The 21435-nt window shown below is 44.2% G+C and overlaps 1 protein-coding gene across 2 annotated transcripts in view; it reads left to right on the forward strand.

Moving 5' to 3' along the window:
* The window catches only part of tspoap1 (TSPO associated protein 1), a 64525-nt gene that overhangs the window by 34134 nt on the left and 8956 nt on the right, over nt 1-21435 (forward strand). The window contains exons 7-23 of one of the 2 annotated variants that reach the window (XM_079355938.1): nt 678-845; nt 3670-3753; nt 3886-3975; nt 4108-4230; nt 4323-4427; nt 4683-4733; nt 7852-8032; nt 9324-9529; nt 11838-11944; nt 12020-12129; nt 12204-13082; nt 16001-16152; nt 16256-16732; nt 17114-17500; nt 18656-18811; nt 19110-19910; nt 20812-20911. In XM_079355938.1, coding sequence (XP_079212064.1) covers nt 678-845; nt 3670-3753; nt 3886-3975; nt 4108-4230; nt 4323-4427; nt 4683-4733; nt 7852-8032; nt 9324-9529; nt 11838-11944; nt 12020-12129; nt 12204-13082; nt 16001-16152; nt 16256-16732; nt 17114-17500; nt 18656-18811; nt 19110-19910; nt 20812-20911 — 4177 coding nt within the window. The remainder of the gene's footprint in view (nt 1-677; nt 846-3669; nt 3754-3885; nt 3976-4107; nt 4231-4322; nt 4428-4682; nt 4734-7851; nt 8033-9323; nt 9530-11837; nt 11945-12019; nt 12130-12203; nt 13083-16000; nt 16153-16255; nt 16733-17113; nt 17501-18655; nt 18812-19109; nt 19911-20811; nt 20912-21435) is intronic. The other variant, XM_079355939.1, reaches the window with a different exon arrangement.

Genomic DNA, 21435 nt, shown 5'->3' on the forward strand with positions numbered 1-21435 from the left:
CATTTCATGCCCTGTGCTTACCGTCAGTGGGAGGTGTTTCCTTACAGTGTTCCTGTACCTTGAGGGATATACCTTTCAGTGACTAACAATTAGAAAAAGGTAAAGGAGAGATCCCCTGCAGCACGTGGCAGAGCGCCCATGATCCTGTTACTGGGTCATGGCCTTGGCTGCACTAGCACAGTTTTACTCTGAGCATAAGTAGGTTTGCTCTAAAATTAGATCCTGATTCCCGACTCTTAACCCTGAACCAATGTCAGCCTCCCCCCACCCTCCACCTGGGTCTAAGGTGAGCCAGTCATTCCATATAGAAAGAAATAATGATGATGAATGTAGTAATAGCTTAAGAAAAGCCACCAAAGGTTTACTGTAGGTCTTCATCCTTCAGCCTAATTAGAGAACAGAAATCGGCTGCTTATGTGTTGCTGGAGGGATTCCCCTCCCCCTATTCATTGATTATAGTGGGACCACTGGGAAGAAGGCTTGCTGCTAATCTCTCCCCCACGGTGGGAGGGGTGGGGGGTGATTCTCAGTATTACTGTGCAGTATTACAATCTCACATTCACTCAGCGTTCCACATTTTTAGCATAAGAACAGGAGCTTTTCCGTGCTTACCTTGGATCTTAACTGTTGAAGATTATCTCTTTGAACGTGACTGAGAGTGCTTGTGTCCTATTCAGGTTGCAGGAGAGACCCCGTGTGTGGTGTTAGATGAAGCTCCATCCAGGTGTGAGAGGACTCCCGGCGAGGAGGAGGAGTCGGGGCTGCAAGTGACGCCCCAACCGGGCCTCAGCCCGACCCCCTCCCATCAGGAGGAGCACACAGAGGAGCAGCGCCTACAGTTTCTGGTGAGCGCGTCACACATTACGACACCAAGCGGATACGTCACATCGTTTACTCAGCACCGAAGTACCATACTTTAATTTTGGATGTATAATTTCAGCATAGGATTCATTTTAAGATTGCATAGTGAAATATTAATGGTTTAGTGAGTAAAGAAGAGGCTCAGACTCAGATCTTAAATCGGTCCTTCATGAGAGACCTTGACACTATTTCAGAGCAGCACCTGCATGTCGGGAAGCATTTGCTCCTCCCTGCGTTCTCATGTGAAACTGAAGCTCTAATTCAGTGCTGCTGTGCTGTGCTTGAGCTGACTGCCACTGAAGGAAAAACTATGGTCAGATTTGTTATGTAATGCCGGGATTATTTTGATCTGGTCCCTTGGAAACAGGAGAGTATATTGCCCTCGCTGATTCTACAAGAGGGTCTCATGGCTTACGTAGGCCCTATTTCCTCTCAGCTCTTTCAGGATGAAAAGTGGAGATTGGACACATTAAGGGATGCTGCTTTTTTGTGTATTAGAGCCCTGACATCGTACATCACATCCATTAGATTTTATATAGTAACAGTAAAAAGCTGCACGTCTCCCCGCCCTCCACCATGTTTATGCACCGCTCGTATCCACTCCCCACCCAGGACTCTCACTAAGAAGAGGATATTTCCTTTTTTTCACGAGCTGTATTAACATGAAGATGACGATCTTAGGATGTGATGTTCTGCCCTCACATAATGCACTCAAAACGTTATCTTTTTTAACCAAATCATGAAGAGAGCCGCAAAACAAGTGATGAAGGCAGTGAGCGAGTGTAACGTTTACATGAGTGAGGGTCTCTGCTGGCCATCAAGGAATGTGGAATTGAGTATAATTTTATTTTGTCAAAGGCAGGAACTCAGAAAAAAAGAGGAAGAGCATCAACAGTCAGAATTTGAGATTAATAAACAAAATGTCAAAGCAAAATATCAAATGAAGTAAAATCTGAACAAAGATTACAGTAAAATAAAGGACAGTCATCATGAGACTAAATTAAACCAAATCAAGAACTCTTTTGTCAGATGAGAAAATATTCTCATTCTCTTCATCTCACTTCACTCTTTTTATTTCTACAAGATGGGAGTCAAACTGACAACACTGTGATCAAGGTCAAACCCTGTAAAGTGCTGCATGCGCCTCCCAATCTGAGCTGTTGGTGTTTGAGTCTGATCAAACTAAACTGAACAGACCAATGAACAAAAAGTCGTTTATAACAATGTAACCTGTTCAAAATCAAGTGTGCCATCCCCTCAGCGCTTACAAATTAACATTTAATATTAATAGAATATTTGGCAGCCAGGAATTGATATACAATTGTCGTTACCACCTCTTTCACCACCTCTAGCATTTCTACAAAGTCAGCTTTTTGTCTTGAATTTTTTTTTTTTAACCAATGGTCTACGCACTTCCTTTTTAAAGGGATACTTCACCCATTTACATGAAGCTGTGTATCATTAGAAACATGGTAGTAGTGTTGAATGGTCATGAGTCTCCACTGCGTATGCACACCTCTAAATCTCCTCTGATTCACACCGATGCCAGGATAGAGAGACAATATTCAGTAGTTAAAAGTATTGTAATTCTTTTTTTAAGATGGTGAAGGGATGACCGTTCCTTGCCTCTTCCCCATCTTTAATTTTCTAGTCGGCCGACACTAGAGTAAATATACAGGAGTGGTCTTAAGTGCAGTTTATAACTGAGGCAGTTTTGTCTGCCGAACTGGATACTTAGAAAAACAATTAGGGGGGAGATTAAGAGTAAACCAAATTCTTTAGACAACACAGTTTATTGCAGTTTATGTTATCTCAATTTTGCACAATGTTATCGCAGATTGAGCTCATTCACTGCAGGCCGAGAAGGGATGTAAAAACTGAAAATGCCAAATGTTTACATGAGGAACTTTTTGAAAAGTGCTTCTGTGTGCGTTTAGGACAACAATAACAAACACAAATTCAACTTGTGGTGAGTTCATAAGAAACAGAAAATCAAGTGGGGCTAATCAGACGCTCAGTAAAAAGTGTCTTTTTTATTTGTGAAACATCTGTGGATGTTGTAGTCAGTGCAAACGTTTCTAAAGATTAGCTTCACAGTCATGACTCTCCAAAACAGCAAAGAATCATCACTCGACAAACAGAGATCATTCCAGCACTTTACTGCCATGACTGATAAACAATCAAGCAAATCAGCAGCTCAGCACACAGATTGCAGTTTAATTATAGTTATTGTCTGGCTGTGTGATCAGCGCAGAGAGTCCTGTCTCTCTCCTCCTGTCTCAGCTGCTGGTGGTCCACAATTAGCCTGTGCGTCCTGCAGCCTCCCCCACACGCTCACAGTGGTAATACTTGATTGAGGCGCAGAGGCCATGCTGAAATAAGCTGATTTCTCCGATTGCTGCTCCTGTATGTAAGCTGCATTTAGAATAATTAAAGGATGCTAAGCTTGCAATACCTCATTGCTATGATGTCGGAGGTCAACACAGAACTAAAGCCAGCGTGTTCTGCATTGTAAAAACGTAAACACTTGTCATTCATGATTTTCCCTATAACTATTATTCTACATACTGCGCAGCACACGATTTGACTGTCTGAAGTTCAGCCCGCGGCTCCGTGTGAAATACCTTCCTTTTCAAACGAACTGTGGATTGTTTTCCTGACTGTGTTTCTGATGTTGTCTTATTGTCTATAACAGTATAACCTGCTTTTTAAGATGTAGTAAATTAACAAGATCTATGTTTAAGCATAATAGAATTTAAAACAAGGATATAGTAAAACTGTCTCCTCTCTGTGTTCACGTTGGCTCAGGAAAGTGAGCTGAGTAAGAAGAGAAAAGAATGTGAAAACCTCGAGCATGAAGTAAAGAAGCGTCAGAAGAGATGTCTGGATTTGGTAAGAACTCCTCTTCCTCGACTGTTTTCTTCTCACACACTCAGTCTCTCTGGTGGCACTCCAGTCTGGGTTAAACTTTAAAGACTGGGAATGTATTCTTTACCTTGATGTGGCCTTGTGCTGTGGTTACAGGAGAGCCAGCTTGAGGATGAGCGAAGCAAAAATGTGCAACTGAAGGAGGAGGCAGATCTCCTCAGGAGGAAGGCACTGCTGCTCGACCAGGTCCGTTCCTCCTGCTTGTCCAAAGTGTTTGTTATTTTAGTCAAGCAAGACAAGAGATGACGTCCATGTTACAAATATACAAAGAGGGTCATTTCAACTCACTAAATGAGAGAACTTGCTGTCACGTTTCAGACTCGGGCTGAGAATGAGGAGCTGAGGGAAGATCTCTCTGAAGTGACCGCTCAACACAATTCAGTTCTCGAGGAGAACCAGAGACTCCGTGCCAAACTGGAGAACCTAGAGCAGGTCCTAAAGGTGCTGCTTGTGTCAAAATTCTCCCATGTGTTTTAGTAAATGTCACTTTGTTGCTGCTTTGTGATTGAACAAAAATAAATCCTTTGTCACAGCATATGCGTGAGGTCGCTGAGCGAAGGCAGCAGCTGGAATTGGAACATGAGCAGGCACTGGCTATCCTTAAGTTCAAACAGGATGAGATCAAACGCTTACAGCGGGTAATGACCTGTTCTGTTCTACACACACACACACACGCACGCACACACAGATTTATTTATTGTTCTAACCCTCGTGTGTCTGAGGATGCTGTCAGAGTGATTTGGGGATATTTGGGCTTTTGTCCAGCAGGAGGCAACCTTTCTGCACCAATTAAGTCTTTAGTAAATTAAACTGAGCGTCCTGCATTATGAATTAGACTCAAATGAATTATCAGCCAATGTTCCACTAATGTTCATGTGTTTGTTTTTCACCAGGCTCAGTTATTTGCCAAGCGGGAGCATGAGGGAGTGGTACAGGTGCTTGAGGTGAGTGTCTAATAAAACACTGTGATTGAAGAAGTTCATTCTACTTTGACTGTAGCTGCCTCACAGCAGAGCTCTGACGGGCTTTGAGGAGTTTAATACAAACACATAAGAGAGACAAAGTCAATTCACTCAAACATCAGAGAGAGGAGGAGTGTGTGTCCGACTGCCTCAATATTTATTGTTCGACTGACCAGAGTCGGTGTAATTCAGTATTCATGCAGAAGGTATCTCGTATTGCCTTGTGCTTAGCAGACAAAGGAGGTCCCATTGTTACTGCAGCAGCATGCTCGAATAGAACAAAGACCCCTTAACTCGTATCCAAACACCTGACAGAGACGCTGCCAGAAAAAGTACGTTGCGAAGCGCTCATGGGCCGTGAAAACCGTTTGAACAGATGGCGCCTCTGCTGATGTGTAACCTTTTCACTTGTTCTCAGTGTGAGCGTTACACACTTTGAATTCAAAGGAAACCGAGGCGGTCCTCCTACTTCCTGATTGGTTGCGGTTTTTAAATGGGGGGGGGGGGGGGGGAGACCTAAACAGTGTCATCATCATCCACACTTGATGACTTTAATGTGTTCTGTCTATGTCCACTCTTTACATGCTCTAATGTCATTCATCCTACATGAAGATTGCCTTTTATTATAGGAGTTGACTGAGCTCGTGTTGCGGAGAGAGCTGGTAGAGTATAGTAAAGCTCGTTTCCTCTCTCTTGGTTTGCTCCTCTCGCTTTCTGTCTCTATTTAAACACAAGGAGAAAGTCTCTCTCTCTCTCTCTCTCTCTCTCCCTCTCCCCTCCTGGGAATCTGAGCTTTGGTGCCAAGTTAACACGCTGCAATTTCACAATCTGATAAAAAGAGCCTGTGAAAAATAGTCCATAATCATTGTGCAGTCATGAAGCAGGTGTTGCAGGGGGGCCACGACTCACTGTACTGACACTGATTCCTACCTGGATTTTCTTGCAGGGCTAATTCTCTGATTGCTGTGTTTCTATTTTTACATCTAATGTTATTTCTTTCCCAGATCCACTTTATCTCAAGCATGTGTTTACTGTGGTTATCTTTTTTTGTGTTATCCTTTTGCTAACCAGAGTACACTGGACTGCATGCAGGTACTGTTAACCTAGCCTGCTAGATCTCCTTTTCCAAACTATATACGCTCCTGTCATGAAACCCCCCCCCTAGCTCCTGTAGATAGAACCACCAAACCCAACAACTTTTAGTCAAATCCTCCAATCGTGTTTTGTAGAAATACTAACACCAAACGAAGGCCTGCTCCCTTTCAAAATGCGACAGGTAGCCACAAAGACCAGATGCATTTGTGTAGGTTTTCTACACGCGTTTCAGTGAGTTATGATCGATGGGTGATCCAGCACTAGCCAGGATTGTTTAGAGTGACTTTAAAGTTCAATGTATGTAAACATCGATCTCGAAAGATGTGTGTAAGTAAATGTAGTTACATGAGGTTAGTTAACAAAATGTCTGTTTGTGGCACAGTTGTCACTCCAAGCTGCACCCAGCCCACTTATCACGTGGGCCTTGATAGGATAGATAGAATCTCCATTACTGTAGACTGTACTGTACTGAACTGGACGCTTTTTGTAAAGAGTCTTCATCTCAGATAAGTGTAGTGCGATAACAACAGGCTGCAGTCTTCGGCTCTGCAGAGGTGAGAGCTGACAGGAAATGTTGTTCACACTGTTTTGTGCGGAGGCCTACCAGGAAACTCCAAACCGCAACCTGAAGTGAAATAAGCCACATATAGAAACTCTGAGTTGTGTAGCGTTCTAGAAAAGAACCCCACTGCTGTGCAGGGAACACAGTGTCAGACAGAAGCACGACATGAAACTTCTCATAACCTCCGATTCCCTTTTTGACGTGTTCTTAATCCTATTTCCCACCTTACCAGAACACTACCTGTCTTTATTTCCCTCCATTTGTCTTTCCTCTGAAGGTTGGACTCTTTTGTTTTTCAGCTAACAGTTGAACTCGCTTTGCTTGCAGAAAACTAACAACATATTGTAATTCTCCATTGTTCACTATGTGTTATGTAAGCTACAGTTACATCATCATCAGCCTGAAATGTAGTTTGTATTTACCTGTGATTAGTTTCCATAGCTACCTAGTAAGTGGCCGTGTAGGCGTTAAAGGTTTCTGCATGAAGCTGTTTCATTAAGGGATCTTTTATAAATGGGGCTGTGACTATATAAGGCAAGAGGGTCGTCAAACAGAAGTGTAGGTCAAAGACTCTGACGCCGTGTAGGTAGCTTGAAAAAAGCACTTTTTATTGTTGTGGTTGATAAACATGCAGAAGCAAAAAGTTCAAACTGCTTGGATGACGGTGAATTTATGAAAGACTCAGAAATCCGAGACAAAGAGAAAGTAGGGACCAACATGCAGGAAAGGAGCTACAAGTCAGATTCTGACCCGCACAGAACATGTTGCACACACTCACCACTAGGCTACCTCCCCCCATGAATACACAAATAACAATGTGTGGTTGGGGATGATGAATAATACGGTACTCTCAGCTCTCACATTGTCTGTGTCACTGCTTTAAACAACAATACCACACTGACAAAAACAGCTCAAAGTGAAGCTTTATGAGTTATAGGTCTGGAGGGTGCAGACTGCCGAGAAGTGAACGCAAACGTAGCAGGTTGTTCAGACACATCCTGAAAACTCTGGACAAGTACGTTACTGCTTTCTCTGACATCGATTCACCCAACGTAACACCTGCGACTCAGTTTACAGCAAAACACTAAAAATACAACTTGCTCTGCACTGCTTCATTTGACTGAACATGCCCACTTGTGGACCTTGTGCTTTTCTCTGGAAAAATACCACACAAGCAGGTGAAGTGGAGATCAATGTGAGCTTTCATGAGGTTACATACGCCAGCCATTGCACCTCAAGCAGGAACAGGTCGCTGCTTATGGCAGTAAAGAGTGACAGTAAAATACTCTTATGTATAGTTTAAGCGTCATCACACAGTTACATATACACAGAATGTAATAGTTTTTTTTTTCCTTTTTTAAAGATGTATTGATCTATGTTTGTATACTTTTAATATAGTTATACATGTGTGCTTGTTTCCTGGCTGTGACACCACACTTGTAGTCTAAGGTTCGCGAGCTGGAGGAGAAATGCCGCAGTCAGAGCGAACAGTTTGGCCTGCTGTCCCAAGAGCTGGAGAAGTTTCGACTGCAGGCATCGAAGGTGGATCTGGCCAGCTGCAGCATCCTCAACAATCCCAGCATCTCCGTTCTGACCAATGGGGTGGGCCTGGCTACCGAACGAGGTGAGCCATCACGCCATTGGCTGTTTCAGTTTCATTCAAGATTCCTTTTAACATTTTGTATGTTTTATGTTCAATTTGTATATTTCTCTCTGGATATTTCATACTTTTAGGAGAAATAATTGTTTTTGTTCCTTTAAAATATCAAAGTCATGCTTTCTTTGCTTTAAGTGCTAATCAACAAAATGCTAATTAGTTAAGAGTCGGCTCTTGATGACCCGAAGAAGTACGGATCAATGTCCGAGTTGACTTTCTCTACTAATGCTTCAATTAAAGGCGTTATACATTCTTTTTATTCCACACAAAATGATGCTTCTTCGGCTCTGTGTCCCCCTCGCATTTTGTCCTGGCAGAAAAGCGCTGGCATGAAGCGTTTATGTTCTGAGAAAAAAGACCTGCACGTCCGCCCTGTCTATTTGACAGCTGTCTGTTGACAACAGCCGCCGTACAGCCAGCACTGCTCCGTTACTTTTTACTTTATGTTTGATTGTTTAGATTCTTCTTCTTATTATTATTATTAACTTTATTTGTAAAGGGACCATGTACAATATTAAACATAAATGTTGCCATTTGAGAGAAAAGCCGCCGGGCACTACGCTTTTTCTCCAGATGACTGCCTGCTGCTGCAAACACTCTCCCCTCATTGGAAACAAAGAGAAGACACTGGCACTGGAAAAAACGCTAGGTGGACACGGGGCCTCAACGCTTCATTCTGCTTCCAACAGTGCAAATGTAGCTTTTCCAGCTTTCTCTCTGTTTCTTCTATACTGTTCATGTGTTTTTAGACTGCACTGGGGGCTCATGGGACATGGTGTCCCTGGGTGAAATAGCTTTCTGGAGTCTTGAGGGAGCTGACCCTCTCTCCTGCCCTGAGGGTAATGATCCGCTCGGTTCTGTCTCTGTGGTTTTGGGCACTGTCACAATCAGCATGGCATGTTCTCACACATCATCTCACCGTCACAGTCCAGCACTGTAACAGAGCTTTTCTGAAACACTTGTGAGAGCCGCAGCTCGTGGTCTGCGGTGACAAATGAACCAGTTAAGCCCCTTTACAGTTCTGGTGTGACACAAGGTATTGTGACCTCTGACCTCAGACAGATGGAGAAAGGATTTTTCCTCCACTGTTTAATCAGCCAGGGTCAACCTTGAGCTGCCGCCTACATATCGACCGGTGACCTCACCCACCTAGCTACTCATGGTTTGCTCCAGGTTAACCACTGAGTGGGGCTGTCAGTTAAAGTCTTGGATTATGTATTGATCCTCTTCCTCTCTCTCTCTCTCTCTCTCCTGCTAGATGTGGCAGCTGCACTGCGGATGGGGGCCACCCCCCATGCTGCAGGGCTGTCCAGGGTGGAGCGCTCGCCCGTCACCAAGCACCGAGAGCTGCCCACCATCAGCGTTAGCAAGTCAGGCTCCACCTCCAGCAAGTCAGAGACCACACACCTCAGCCCCAAGTCTGACACCCATCTCAGCCCGCACAAATCAAGCCCAACACACGAGGTACACAAAAAATCCACAACGTGCTCCAACATTATAACACACAACCTTTTTTCTATATTTTACTAGGCAACCGGATAGCGTGAGGAATTAGTTTACACATTTAAAAGAGATATAGTGATTTTGTAACTCATCATTGGTAAGCAATTGAAGGGAATCACTTTCAAACGCCTCCTTCTGCCTCTTCATGTTCTGACTCAGCCGCTCTGACATGAAAAAAAAAGAAACTAAAAACAAAGATGATGACCGAATTAATGATTTTTTTTAAACTTCCTGATTTCAATGAAAATTGTGTTTCCCTGATAGCTTATCGTGTCACTGTTGTATTACTCATATTTAAACTTAAATCTCCACTTGATGATTGGAGAAGAAAGTATTCTGAAGTATATAACCTGGCTCAGCACGATGTTGTTGAAAGACCTGATTTATTTTGGAGCTTTTTTATGCTTTTATTTTGAGACAGGGCAACTGACAGACGTAGAGACAGACAAATCAGAGAGAGCTAGAGATAGAGAGGGGAATGACATGCAGGACAGAAGTCAGAAGTCGAACACAAGCCCAGGCTGCTCGCCATTAAGGAGTATAGCACCTGCATAGTCACTAAGCCACCCAGCATCCTGAAAGTGTAAATGGTATCCACTGGGGCTGTAGATCTCTCTCTCTCTCTCTCTCTCTCTCTCTCTCTCTCTCTCCCTCTCCCTCTCTCTCTCTCTCTCCCTCTCTCTCTCTCTCTCCCTCTCTCTCTCTCCCTCTCTCTCTCTCTCTCTCTCCCTTTCTCTCTCTCCCTCTCTCTCTCTCGCTCAGCTGTCCTATCCAATGCAAGCAAAAACCGTGAAAAAACTCCACTAAAACTGAATGCATTTATCAGTGAAACATAATGAAGCTCATGAAGTCTTATATATTAGGACAAGATATTTATACTTGTATATAGTACAAGACACACACACTCCTGAGTGTGCACACAACACAAACAGTCATAAAGGAGCAAGATCTGCATACCAGGGCGCCCCAAGTAAAGGACGTATTAAGGAGCAAGGGACATTTCCAGCCAATATTCCCCTCCTCAGACTTGATACAGTTATAAGACAGTTAAAACAAATTCAAGATAAAAGCATTCGACTCATATTTGACTCTCCGTGACACACCGATCAGAAAACAGCAACAGCAGCTCTGCTTCCTGCGTGCTGTGACGACAAATCAGACAACGCGATAGCATCGACAGGCTAAAAAAGTAATCCCTTTTAAAGTAGTCGATCTGTAAGCTGAGGATCCGAGTGATTTTGAATGTTGTAAAGAGGAATTTGTGTTAAACTGAGTTCCGTTTTTAAAAGTCTAAATGTCTGCTACGTCTGAAAGCCGCCTGCCATTATGGATGTCTGCTGTTCCTTTCACCTGCAGTCACTGTATTTGTGTCAACTTTAAGCCCTGACTGCAGGTTTGTGATAACGCTGCTTTCTTCTCCGTGTTCCCTCCGCTTATGTCATTGTGTGGGAACTCCTGCCTGCAGCTCTTCTGCTTTCTTTGTGTCCACATAGGCAGGCAGATTGCTCATCAAGATTACCAAGACAGCCATGCACGATCACATTGATTGTGTGGATTTAATGGATTAAAAAGCTCCTCCTTAACCTCTCTGTCATCACACGCGAGTACACACTGTAGCTGAATATATACCAACGCTCACTCTGCTCATTCAGGACACAAGTCTGTCGACATGTTTTAGAGTCACTGTGTGCTCTCACGTCGCACACAGGTTGGTGGTCTTTCCCTCGAGTCTGCACACAGTTCAATTAAGCTCATATTTAGTGAGATAATCCACTCCTCTGTGGATTATGAAGGTTACACAGTAGTAGTTGTAAGTAATTATCTTTAAAAAGGTTTTCATGAGCGAGCTATAAATAAATGTCTTTCATTGTATTTAGTGGAACAGCTATGAAGAGAAAACATCAAGGTGATTGTGTACTCAACACGGTGACTCAGAGATGAAATCAAATCTAAATAGTCACTCAGCATGTGAACACTCGTGTAGTCGATATATAACTACTTCTGGATAAACAGGAGGGGACTGTTGAGGTCATACTTTTACTAATAATTACAACATTGAGTTGATCTTCCTTGTGATCAGAAATTAAGAGCAGCCCACAGTCCAGACCTTTGCCTCGGGGTCTCTTCACAGTTAAATGTTCATAACCACATTTGATAAGTAGCTTTAAAGTTGGAAAAAATTTAACTGAGTTGCTCTGAAAACAACACAAGCAGTAAAAGGATGGAGTAAAGACTTGTGAGATTCACTCTTTGATTTCTGTGTTTTCAGGTGGACACTGCCAGTGAAGTGGAGGAGCTGGACATCGACATGGCCCCAGCCCCTTACACAGCCAGCAGAGGAGCGGCAAAGCTTCAGGTTTTCATTGCAAGATACAGGTAAGTAAACTCACTTCATCAGCAGGCTGTTAATATCTGAGGGAGACAACTTCCTGTTATCTTTATTTCCAACAGCTATAATCCTTATGATGGCCCCAATGACAACCCTGAAGTGGAACTTCCCCTCACTGCTGGAGAATACATCTATGTGTACGGAGACATGGACGATGATGGCTTCTATGAAGGTGAGTCTGAAGTGTAAATTGTTGACTCTATTATCTCATATTCCGGTCTTTACAACCATTTGTGCTCCTTACAGGAGAGCTCATGGACGGTCGGAGAGGGCTGGTCCCCTCTAACTTTGTGGAACGTGTGTCGGACGACGATGTGATGAGCGGCGCCCACCACCCAGAGACAGGAGACGTTTCTCACAACTCCCTGCTAGACAGCAGCCTGCACAGTGCCAGCCACCAGCATCACCTCCACCTGGGCGTCAGCGCCTCAGGAAGAACAGAGGCCCATACTCCCTCTGGCCCTGCCTCAGCCCCCTCAGACTTAGCATCGGCCTTGGCTGTCCCAGCCCCCCTCACTAACGGCCTGGACTTGGATTTGGAGGAGGTGGGAGTGGACGTTGTGCCTTACCCACGAAAACTCACCCTCATAAAGCAGCTTGCCAAGAGCATCATTATTGGCTGGGACCCTCCGCTGGTGCCGGCTGGGTGGGGCAATGTGTGGAGCTATAATGTGTATGTGGACCAGGAGTTGAGGCTCAATGTGCCCTTCGGTTCCCAGACCAAAGCAGTGCTTGAGCGGCTGGACATAAACCTCAAGGCCTACCGTGTGTCAGTGCAGAGCCTGACGGAGAAGGGCCTCTCAGACCAGCTGCGCTGCAGTATGCTGGTGGGTCGGGACGTTTGTGTGGCACCCACGCAGTTGCGCGTGGAAAGGATAACTGCCACCTCTGCCAACCTGACCTGGCTGCCCAGTAACAGTAACTATGTGCACATTGTGTCCTTGAATGAGGAGGAGTGTGAGCTGGTGAAGGCTGGCTGCTACTCGCTGTGCCTCAATAACCTTCTGCCGAGCCTGCAGTACACCGTCAAAGTGGAGGCGCGGCCGCACCGCACGCCATGGGAGCTACCTGTGGAGCGACGTGAACACAGAAGCGCTACAATCATCTTCAGCACGTTGATGGCAGGTCAGGATTCAGTCGTTTATTTGATATGAAAGGTTTTCTAACATGCTGGCTAGCCTTACACATAATGCATCGATCATGAATGAGTGAATAAAGTCAGATCATTGTAGTTACAAAACGGATCCTCCTCAGCTGCTTGGGTCAGACTCCAACAACACACTTATTCTCTTATTCACTACCATCAACTTTAATATTTCTACTGTCCTCAACGAAGATGTTAAATCAGTGCCAAGCTTTGGTTTGTTTTTGTGTAAACAATGGATCTAAGATTCTGTGCAGAGGTTTATCAAGGCCTTGTGTGATTAATGTGATTTTTAGGGGTTGGGTTATATAACCAGCATGTGGCGGCCATGTTTTCAGCCAACGATTTAATAGAAATGAAGCGTGCTAAAGATTGTTGATCAATGAGGTAATCACCTTCACCACAGGTTTCACATGCTCAAATGTTCCTCCAAAGTGCAACTGATGTGTGAAACTCACGTTTACGTTTTCATATAAGTGTGAAACTTGGTATGCTTGTGTTGTTTGGGGGGGGGCATGAACATTTCCCCTCATGGGACTTTGAAAAAATGCCCAAAGTCAGCTCATCGTGCAAATCAAATTAACTGAAAAAGTTAAGTTCAATGGTCTCAGATGTCTTGAATCCATCAAGTCCCAGTAAGTTAAAAGAGGCAAATTTCTTGTAACACTGTCCTCCCTGGTACACGGCTATGTGCAGCAGGTGTTCATTTTAAGAGATGCCACTGTCACAAAATATTCAATTGATATACAAACTCAGGACATCACCAACTCAACAAAAAGGTCACAAGAGAAGATAGTCATCACTGATGCTCAGTATCTGTACAGCACTCCTTTTGACGGCTGTGACTGTCCCAGTGAAATGTGTGTGTAGATTAGAGGTGTTGCTGCTAATCCTCAACTAATCTCAAGATCAGCAGTTGGATCCTCCGCACCTTCAGTCCGCATGTCAAAGTGTTCCTGGGCAAAGACTCTCCTTAAAGAACAGTTTCTGAGGGAGGGAGAAAGAGTGTGACTGTGCATGAAATGATTACATCTGTCATCACCAAATGAATGCTGGTAGGAATTGGTGAATGTTGACATTTAGCTTTAAAAACTTTTAGTGATCAAAGACTAGAAAAGTGTAATATTTATGTGAGTACATTTACCTTTCCTGCACAAACTGTACAGATGCTCTTCTTGATAGTGGTACCGCATCCTCCTTCAGTATCTGATTTAAAGCCGAACCCTTTAACAACCAAAACTTCACATCAAATCTCTTCACGCAAAATCAGACCTCTCCTACTTTGTGACACTTTCAAGTAGGGATGCACCATTGCATTAGTACAACATCTGTATCGGCCCTGTTGACAGAAATCAGCACATCTGCAAATAATGTGGCATGAAGCGATGTCAGTAGATGTTTATCTGCTATGCCAAATCGCTCTAATGCTGACAGCTAGTACATCTAACTGCTGATTCAGAGAGGAGGCTGTTTTATTAGGCAGATGATTTCACCTGTGGATTAAACTCTGCCTTAGTTTTTGTTGTCAAACATGACTGAAAATGGTGTAAAGTATTGAACATTTGGCCTTTTAGTTGCATGATTTTTACCAACAAAAACAGTGTGAGGAGAAGAAAGACCAAGATCGATTAACCATTCTGTGTGTACTCATACCTTTTCCTCCATGATCAGCTGTAAATAAGACTTTTTTAGCAAATTGTGTTTGTATTTCAGACATGGTAGATCAAACTGTCCCAATTGTTTTTTCATGTGTTGTTTTTGGCATAATGTTCAAGATTCTAGCTCTTGTTCTCAAAAATTGTGGGTTCAGTTCTCACACCGTCACTTAATGAAGTACTAAACAGTTCATGAGGTTTGATGCTGCACCATTGTAATCACTGACCATGCAAACGCAAAGGTAGACATCATCTTTTCTGAAGAAGATGTGGTCATTAGATTAAATTACTCTGGATCCATTGCCTTCATCTCCAAAGTATACAAAGTTTCATGCTTTTATGAAAGCAAGTCAAACGTATAACTGTGACTTTTTAACAGCCCACTGCTGGTCCTTCTTCGCTCATCACTGGTTCTTCACTTGGACTTTGTACGACTTTGCACAGTTCCATGTTTTCGTTGGTTTAAGTTGTGTGTTAGGCAGTTTTTGCCTTTATTGGATAGGACAGCTGTCAGAGACAAGAGTGGAGGTGACATGCAGCGAAAGCCAAGTGTAAATGTGAACCCACGGCTGTTGCTGACAACAGGGGCGCTGCTAGGTTATGCAGTGAGCCTGTACAGTCTCATTTTAATCAGTCGGAGTGATTCTGTATCTCCCACATGGATATCTGTTTATTCATGAGACATGCTCCAACCTGCCTCTCCTTAGTTAGAAAGCTACAGTACCTTGGTACAGGATGCATTTATCAAAGGGAAGTAAAACAGGAGACTGCATTGGTCATGGTGACATTTTGCTGACAACTTTTTAAAACATTTCTACTGAGGATATAAGTCCTGGTGCAGTTACTAAAGAAAGCTTTTAAATCAAAAGATATGGATATAAGTCATTGCAAGAACTACCCAGTCTTACATATTTGTCATGAATAACTCAGACCCTTGTAGATGCATAACTACCTGTGATGAGTGTCTTATCAGGTTTGTGTTTCTCTAAATCATATTTCAAATTTGTTTAAGTTTCATGCCAACTGTCTGGGAACTCAGGTATTCGGTTTTCTGAATTTCTCAATGTTCTTTTAGAGTATTAGATAGTGTTTATTCTCAGTAGAGTCACATGCCCATCGTGATAGTATCCCCTTAATCTGAGAACTGTACCTTCAATATGATTCAATAGCTTGGTCCTCCATTGAACCATTTCTCTGTCTGTTGCTTGTTCCTGGATGTGCTGTGATGCTTTGGATACCTGTAGGCCCCCCTGATGCTCCTCTGGACTTGCAGCTGGATCAGGGACCTTCCCCTGGGATCGCCCTCGTCAGCTGGCTGCCGGTCACTATAGATGCTTCTGGCACCTCCAATGGAGTGCGTGTAACTGGATACACTATTTATGCTGACAGGAAAAAGGCAAGAATCTCGCACTGCTGTGTGTTTAAGCACAGATCTATGTTTTTAATGCCATTGTGATGTATTTAATTACAAAAAGCTACCTGTTGTTCTCCTATCCAAGGTGCTGGAGGTGTCTTCCCCAACAGCCGGCAGTGCCCTGCTGGGCCCCTCTCAGATCCAGTCTCTGCAGGCAGCTCAGGATCTCACTGTCCGCACAATGTCTGCCCATGGGGAGTCCTGTGACTCTATGCCTGTCAATGTGCCCTCTAAGCTGGCTGCCATCATGTCAGGTCCAGCCGTCATCACCCCAGTCGTGCCACCCCTACCCTGCACCCCTGCAGGCTGTAGCAACCTGCCCTCTCCGCCGTCCTACGGGAACTCTGCTGCCAAAGTCTCTGTGCTGCCCAGCTCCTTGCCATCAGACTCTCATTACTCAGGCCTCGTCACGGAGGCTGATGCCAACCCTCCTCATGCTCTCCGCTCACAAGATCATTTCTTATCTGCCTCATATGTGAGGGCCTGGGCCAACCCGTCTTCTGCTGCTGCCTTGGCTGCGTGTGAGGCCTCATTACCAATGGCCTCCACCATTACTCCCATGGTATGCTATCCTGACATTTATCTGAGATGAGTTGTCTTTAGATTCAAGCTTTTGGCCAAAGGCATTGTTGCTGGTCTTTCTGTATTGTTTGGTGTCATTGGGGAGAAAATCAAAGGGCCGTTCAAACATCAGTTTCTGTACATGAAGGGTCTTTTAAAATGTTAGCAACCTATTTGCTCTCTTTGCATATAAATGTGATCTTCTTTATTGAGTCAAAGCTGAACACAAACATGATGCTAATATTTGTTTATTTTCTGTCTACTACTAACTCATTTAAATGTTTTTCTTTTTCGGCAGACATGATCAGTTCTTCAAAATTGGTGTTCTGCATGGATCATTTTTATGTAATAGGGCTTTATTGTCTCTCTTCCTTGTCTTCAGGTTCATGTGACCTCCCCCATCACCTCAATGCCTCCACCATGTCCAGTAGCAGCACCTACTGCTTCTGCACCACCAGCAGTAACAGAAGCAGCGGTGGCGTTGCAGCAGCGCAGAGACACTGACAGCCCTGGAACAATTCGCCCTTTCCCATCCATGACAGAGTTCATCGAGGACCCCAGTGCCAAGCTCGTGACCCCTGAGCGCATCCCCACTCCGCCCAAAGCCCCCCTTACAGACCTCCTAAACCCTCAGGACAATAACCTCCACAGACGCCCTGTTTCACCGCTGGAGTCCGAGGCAGAGGAGGAGCGAGAGAATACCCGTCTGGTGTCCATGGAAGAGTTCCTACGACAGGACCAGGAGCCAGAGTTCTGCAGCAGGCAGCAGGTCAGTCACAATGTTTGCTAATATTTGAAACTACAGAAGTGTCTGTGACTTTAAGAGTGAAGTGAGTCTGATCAGTGGTGACGACTGAGCTGAAAAGAGCTTCACAGGTGCCACAATATTTGTTGGTTTGTTTGTTTATTAAGATCTCTGTCTGTATTAAACAGTCGCTACTCTTACTGAGGTCTCTTTGTCATCGTAAGTTTACATCAGTAAATATATAAGTCTTTGAACAGTGAAACTAAAAGACACATTTCTTTCCCTTGCACACAAATGGAAGTTAGTCAAGTATGACTGTTAGTGGACTGTTACTGGGCTGGTAGTGGACCGTTTGGTGCGCTCACAGTCGGCAATCGATGCTTTGCCCAAGGATGTTTGACCCTGAAAGTCCAGTTTGTTTAATTAGTGTAAGTGCTCCGTACATGAGCTACTCTTCTTTGGCCTTGGCACCAATGGGAGAGGTGTGATCCAGTACAGCACAGTTGCTGATGCACGAGCACAAGCAGGGCTACACAATAGGAACTTGAAGGATAATCAACTTTTCCAAATGTGGGTGTACACTTACTGAATAGTGACTGGACCATTCATCTATTTTCTGAAGCTTTCTTTGCACTTTGTCACAACACCCGCATTATTAATGAATAATAAAGAATCAATCGATCAGTTTGAGATCTGTTTATGAATGCACATGATTTTGTACTTTATCTGGTATGACTTAGAAACAGCTATTTGAAAGTTCTTCAAGTTTCATGAGCCGTGGAGACACTGAATTAAATCCACATAATCAGCTGATAGAAAGCCTGCTCATGTTTACAACGACTTTGTTTCAGGTATCATTAGCTTATTTTTCTTAACACTCAAAGGACTAAATAATCAGGATTCAAAGCTCAGAAGTCTTTTAGCTGGTTATTAACAGACTATAAGTTATGAAGCAAAGGAGAACACTAGCAACAAGGTTGACTATTTCTCTGTACGGTAATTATTTTTAATGGCTGAAACTTCTGCTGCAGGGAAGTGTCAGACAGAGATAAACAGCCTTAACGACTGACGCATTTGTCTGTTAAAAGAAAGCCAGATCTTCAAAAAAGGTTCATTACAAACACACATCAAGGACAAAATGTGTGAGGTTTTTTATTGTTTCTTTTTTTTCTTTCTCAGAACTACAGCAGAGGGCTCGTGGAGCCTCCCAGTGACTACAACGCAGACAACAGCCGCTCCGATCTGTCTGACATCTTGGAGGAGGAGGAGGAGGACCTGTACTCGGACCACCTTGGAGAAGTGCAGGCCAGGGGTTACACTTGTGCAGCTAGAAGGGTAAAAGGAAAAATAGCTCATCATGTTTTGCTGCCATGTTCGACGACATTTAAACATGCACTTTGTTAGCTGCGTTTCTTCCCATTAGTCTTGCATGGTTTAAATCTCACTTCTTGTTTCTTGTTATTTTTTTGTGACGCTTCATTGAGATTGTTTTTTGTTTTTCTTCCTCTTTCTTTTCTCTTTCCTTTGCATGGCTGGTTTGGTTCTCTGTGTTCTCTGCACCTCCCTCATTTATACCTAACATTATATCGCATCCTCTTCACCGATCCACTCATACTTGACATGGCCCTCATAGTCACGCAATTTGGACACTCCTGACAGTGATGAAGAGGTTCTTGAGAGGATCTATAAGTTGCCTCCTCAGGTCGCCCACAACAAGCAGCTGTTCAGCATCCCTGAGGTGATAGAGGAGGAGGATAGCAGTCAAGAAGGGCCTTTAAGCCACAACAGTCAGCCTCGGACACGGCCCGGCTACTTTCACCCCAGAGACTCAGAACGCCCCCACTATGCCCCCCAGCAACACCAGCATCACCCGAACCCACACTCACATGCCCCCACTACCCATTATCACTTTAACAGGGACCCCAGGTCTCTAACCAAAGAGCCTTCACTAAAACAGGGACCCCTGCAGGTCAAGCCTAAGACACAGCATAGAGTGCACTACGCAGACACAGTGGACACTATCAGTTATCCTGGACAAGAAGACGTGAATTTATATGAGGGTCAAACCAGCAGTAGGGTCTCAACCCGCCGTCCTCCCCAGTTGAACCCCACCAGCAAAGCACTGCTCAGAGGGCTAGGGGACCGCCTTAGGAGGGAGGCCATGCTCAGGAGTCAGAGGACTGTGGCTGCAGCAGCCAACCCTGGCTTTGGTCCTACCCCGCCAAGACCCTACCCGGTCAGCAAAACAGTACGCACTGTGAGGTCACCTGTTGGTCGCGAGGTGGAGATTGACGTGGAGTACGGCACAGACGACAATGAGGAGCCTTCGGAGTACCCTCCTGGGGAGGTGGTGGTGGAGCAGATGAGTGCTGAGTGGTGGGTAGAGGGGGCTAATGTGGAGCACTGCAGACTTCCTCACCGCCGAGGCCTAAAGGTAGACAACCTGGTAAATGTTGCTGCAGGCCGTGTTATTATCCCAAACTTCTCCTCCTATCCCCTGTAGTACTGTGTCAAACCCTCTGAAGTGCCACTTAGACATACCACCTTTTCTCTCACCATCACTACTGCAGACAGAGGGAGCTCAGCCGTGGATTTAGTGCCATATTTTGATGATATAAAGGAAAAGAAAAAACAGTACTTCCATTTGATTTTATGAAGGCTGAGGTGAATCTGAGCTCCCTCTCTCTTTATGCACTCTTTGTCTGTCCTGCATCAGGTCACACTGGATGTACTAACTCCTTGTAAAAACAACCTTTCTATTTTAAATGAGCAAGTTGAAGGAAACTCTGGGGGTTCTTTTGTCTGATACAATAAGTACAGGGCAAAGCATGTGTTACCAGACGAACACCTCTTAACTGTTTAGTTGTACCTACATGTATAAAGGGCATTACAAATATGAACTCATCAGTTCTGAAAAAATGCTGCTAGTGCTGCTCTGTTAGTTTTTCTTTTGGGGGCAGAGATGTTCGTCATTGATTAGCCACAATTACAAAATCTTTTCTTCGAGCTTCATGAGAAACGTAAATAAGAAGTCTGTCAACACATTAAAGGTTTAGACACAAACACACATCCAGCTGTTTTCACTGATGTTAAATATGGTCTAAAAATCAGCTGAGTGGTCTGGGGATTAGAGTCTAAACGGAGCCATGTCATAAAAAAATATAATGCCAAATAATTTTATAAATAATTGTTTATTGAACTTGAAAGCAAACAAATGATCAGCTGCATTTGTTTTCTTTGAACCCTGAGATGTCCCTTCATCCTTATCAGTAACTGTGTGTCAGTATTGTACGTTTTTTTTCACGTCTTGTTTCTAATTTTAATACTTTAAGCAGGAGCCCAGCCAAATGCCTCCAGCTGAGGCGGGTCCATCGTGGGGAGTCCAGGCTGACCTCTCTTCCAAACCAGCGTGCTCACATGCCAGGCAACCCAGAGGTCAGACGCTGCTTCCTGTTTTGTCTTCCTGTTTCTTGTGTCTTTTTCTCTCTCTCTAATCTTCAAGACGCAACAGCTAGATGTTAAAGTGCTTGTGACACACCTCTGGTTTCTGTTGGCAAGTCTTCCACTCTTTCAAATGATGGTGGTCAGATTAGCACCTTGTGAAGGGGGGGGGGAGGTGCTGTAGCTTCATGATGAAGTGGGAGAGAGCCTGCTAAGCTGAGAACAGGCTTAACCCAAAGTGGCTTGTCATGACAGGAGGAAGTGACAGACATTAAAATAGTAACCTCGATTAGCCAGCAAACAAGCGGCCTACAGAGTGGACCTGCAAGCTCCCCCCACCCACCCACCACATCTTCTCTTTCTCTTTTCTTCACCAGCTGCATTCTCGATTCAGCAAACCCAAGGTACCGAGGTACATGTGTGGGTGCACAGCTTGCTACACACAAATGCAAAAGCATACACGTGAAAGAGGGGGAAGGGTGCAGGGAGAAGTTCAGTCCTATCTGCTAGAATATCAG

Source organism: Symphodus melops, assembly GCF_947650265.1.
Source record: "Symphodus melops genome assembly, chromosome: 11".
In the NCBI taxonomy this organism is placed as follows: Eukaryota; Metazoa; Chordata; class Actinopteri; order Labriformes; family Labridae; genus Symphodus; species Symphodus melops.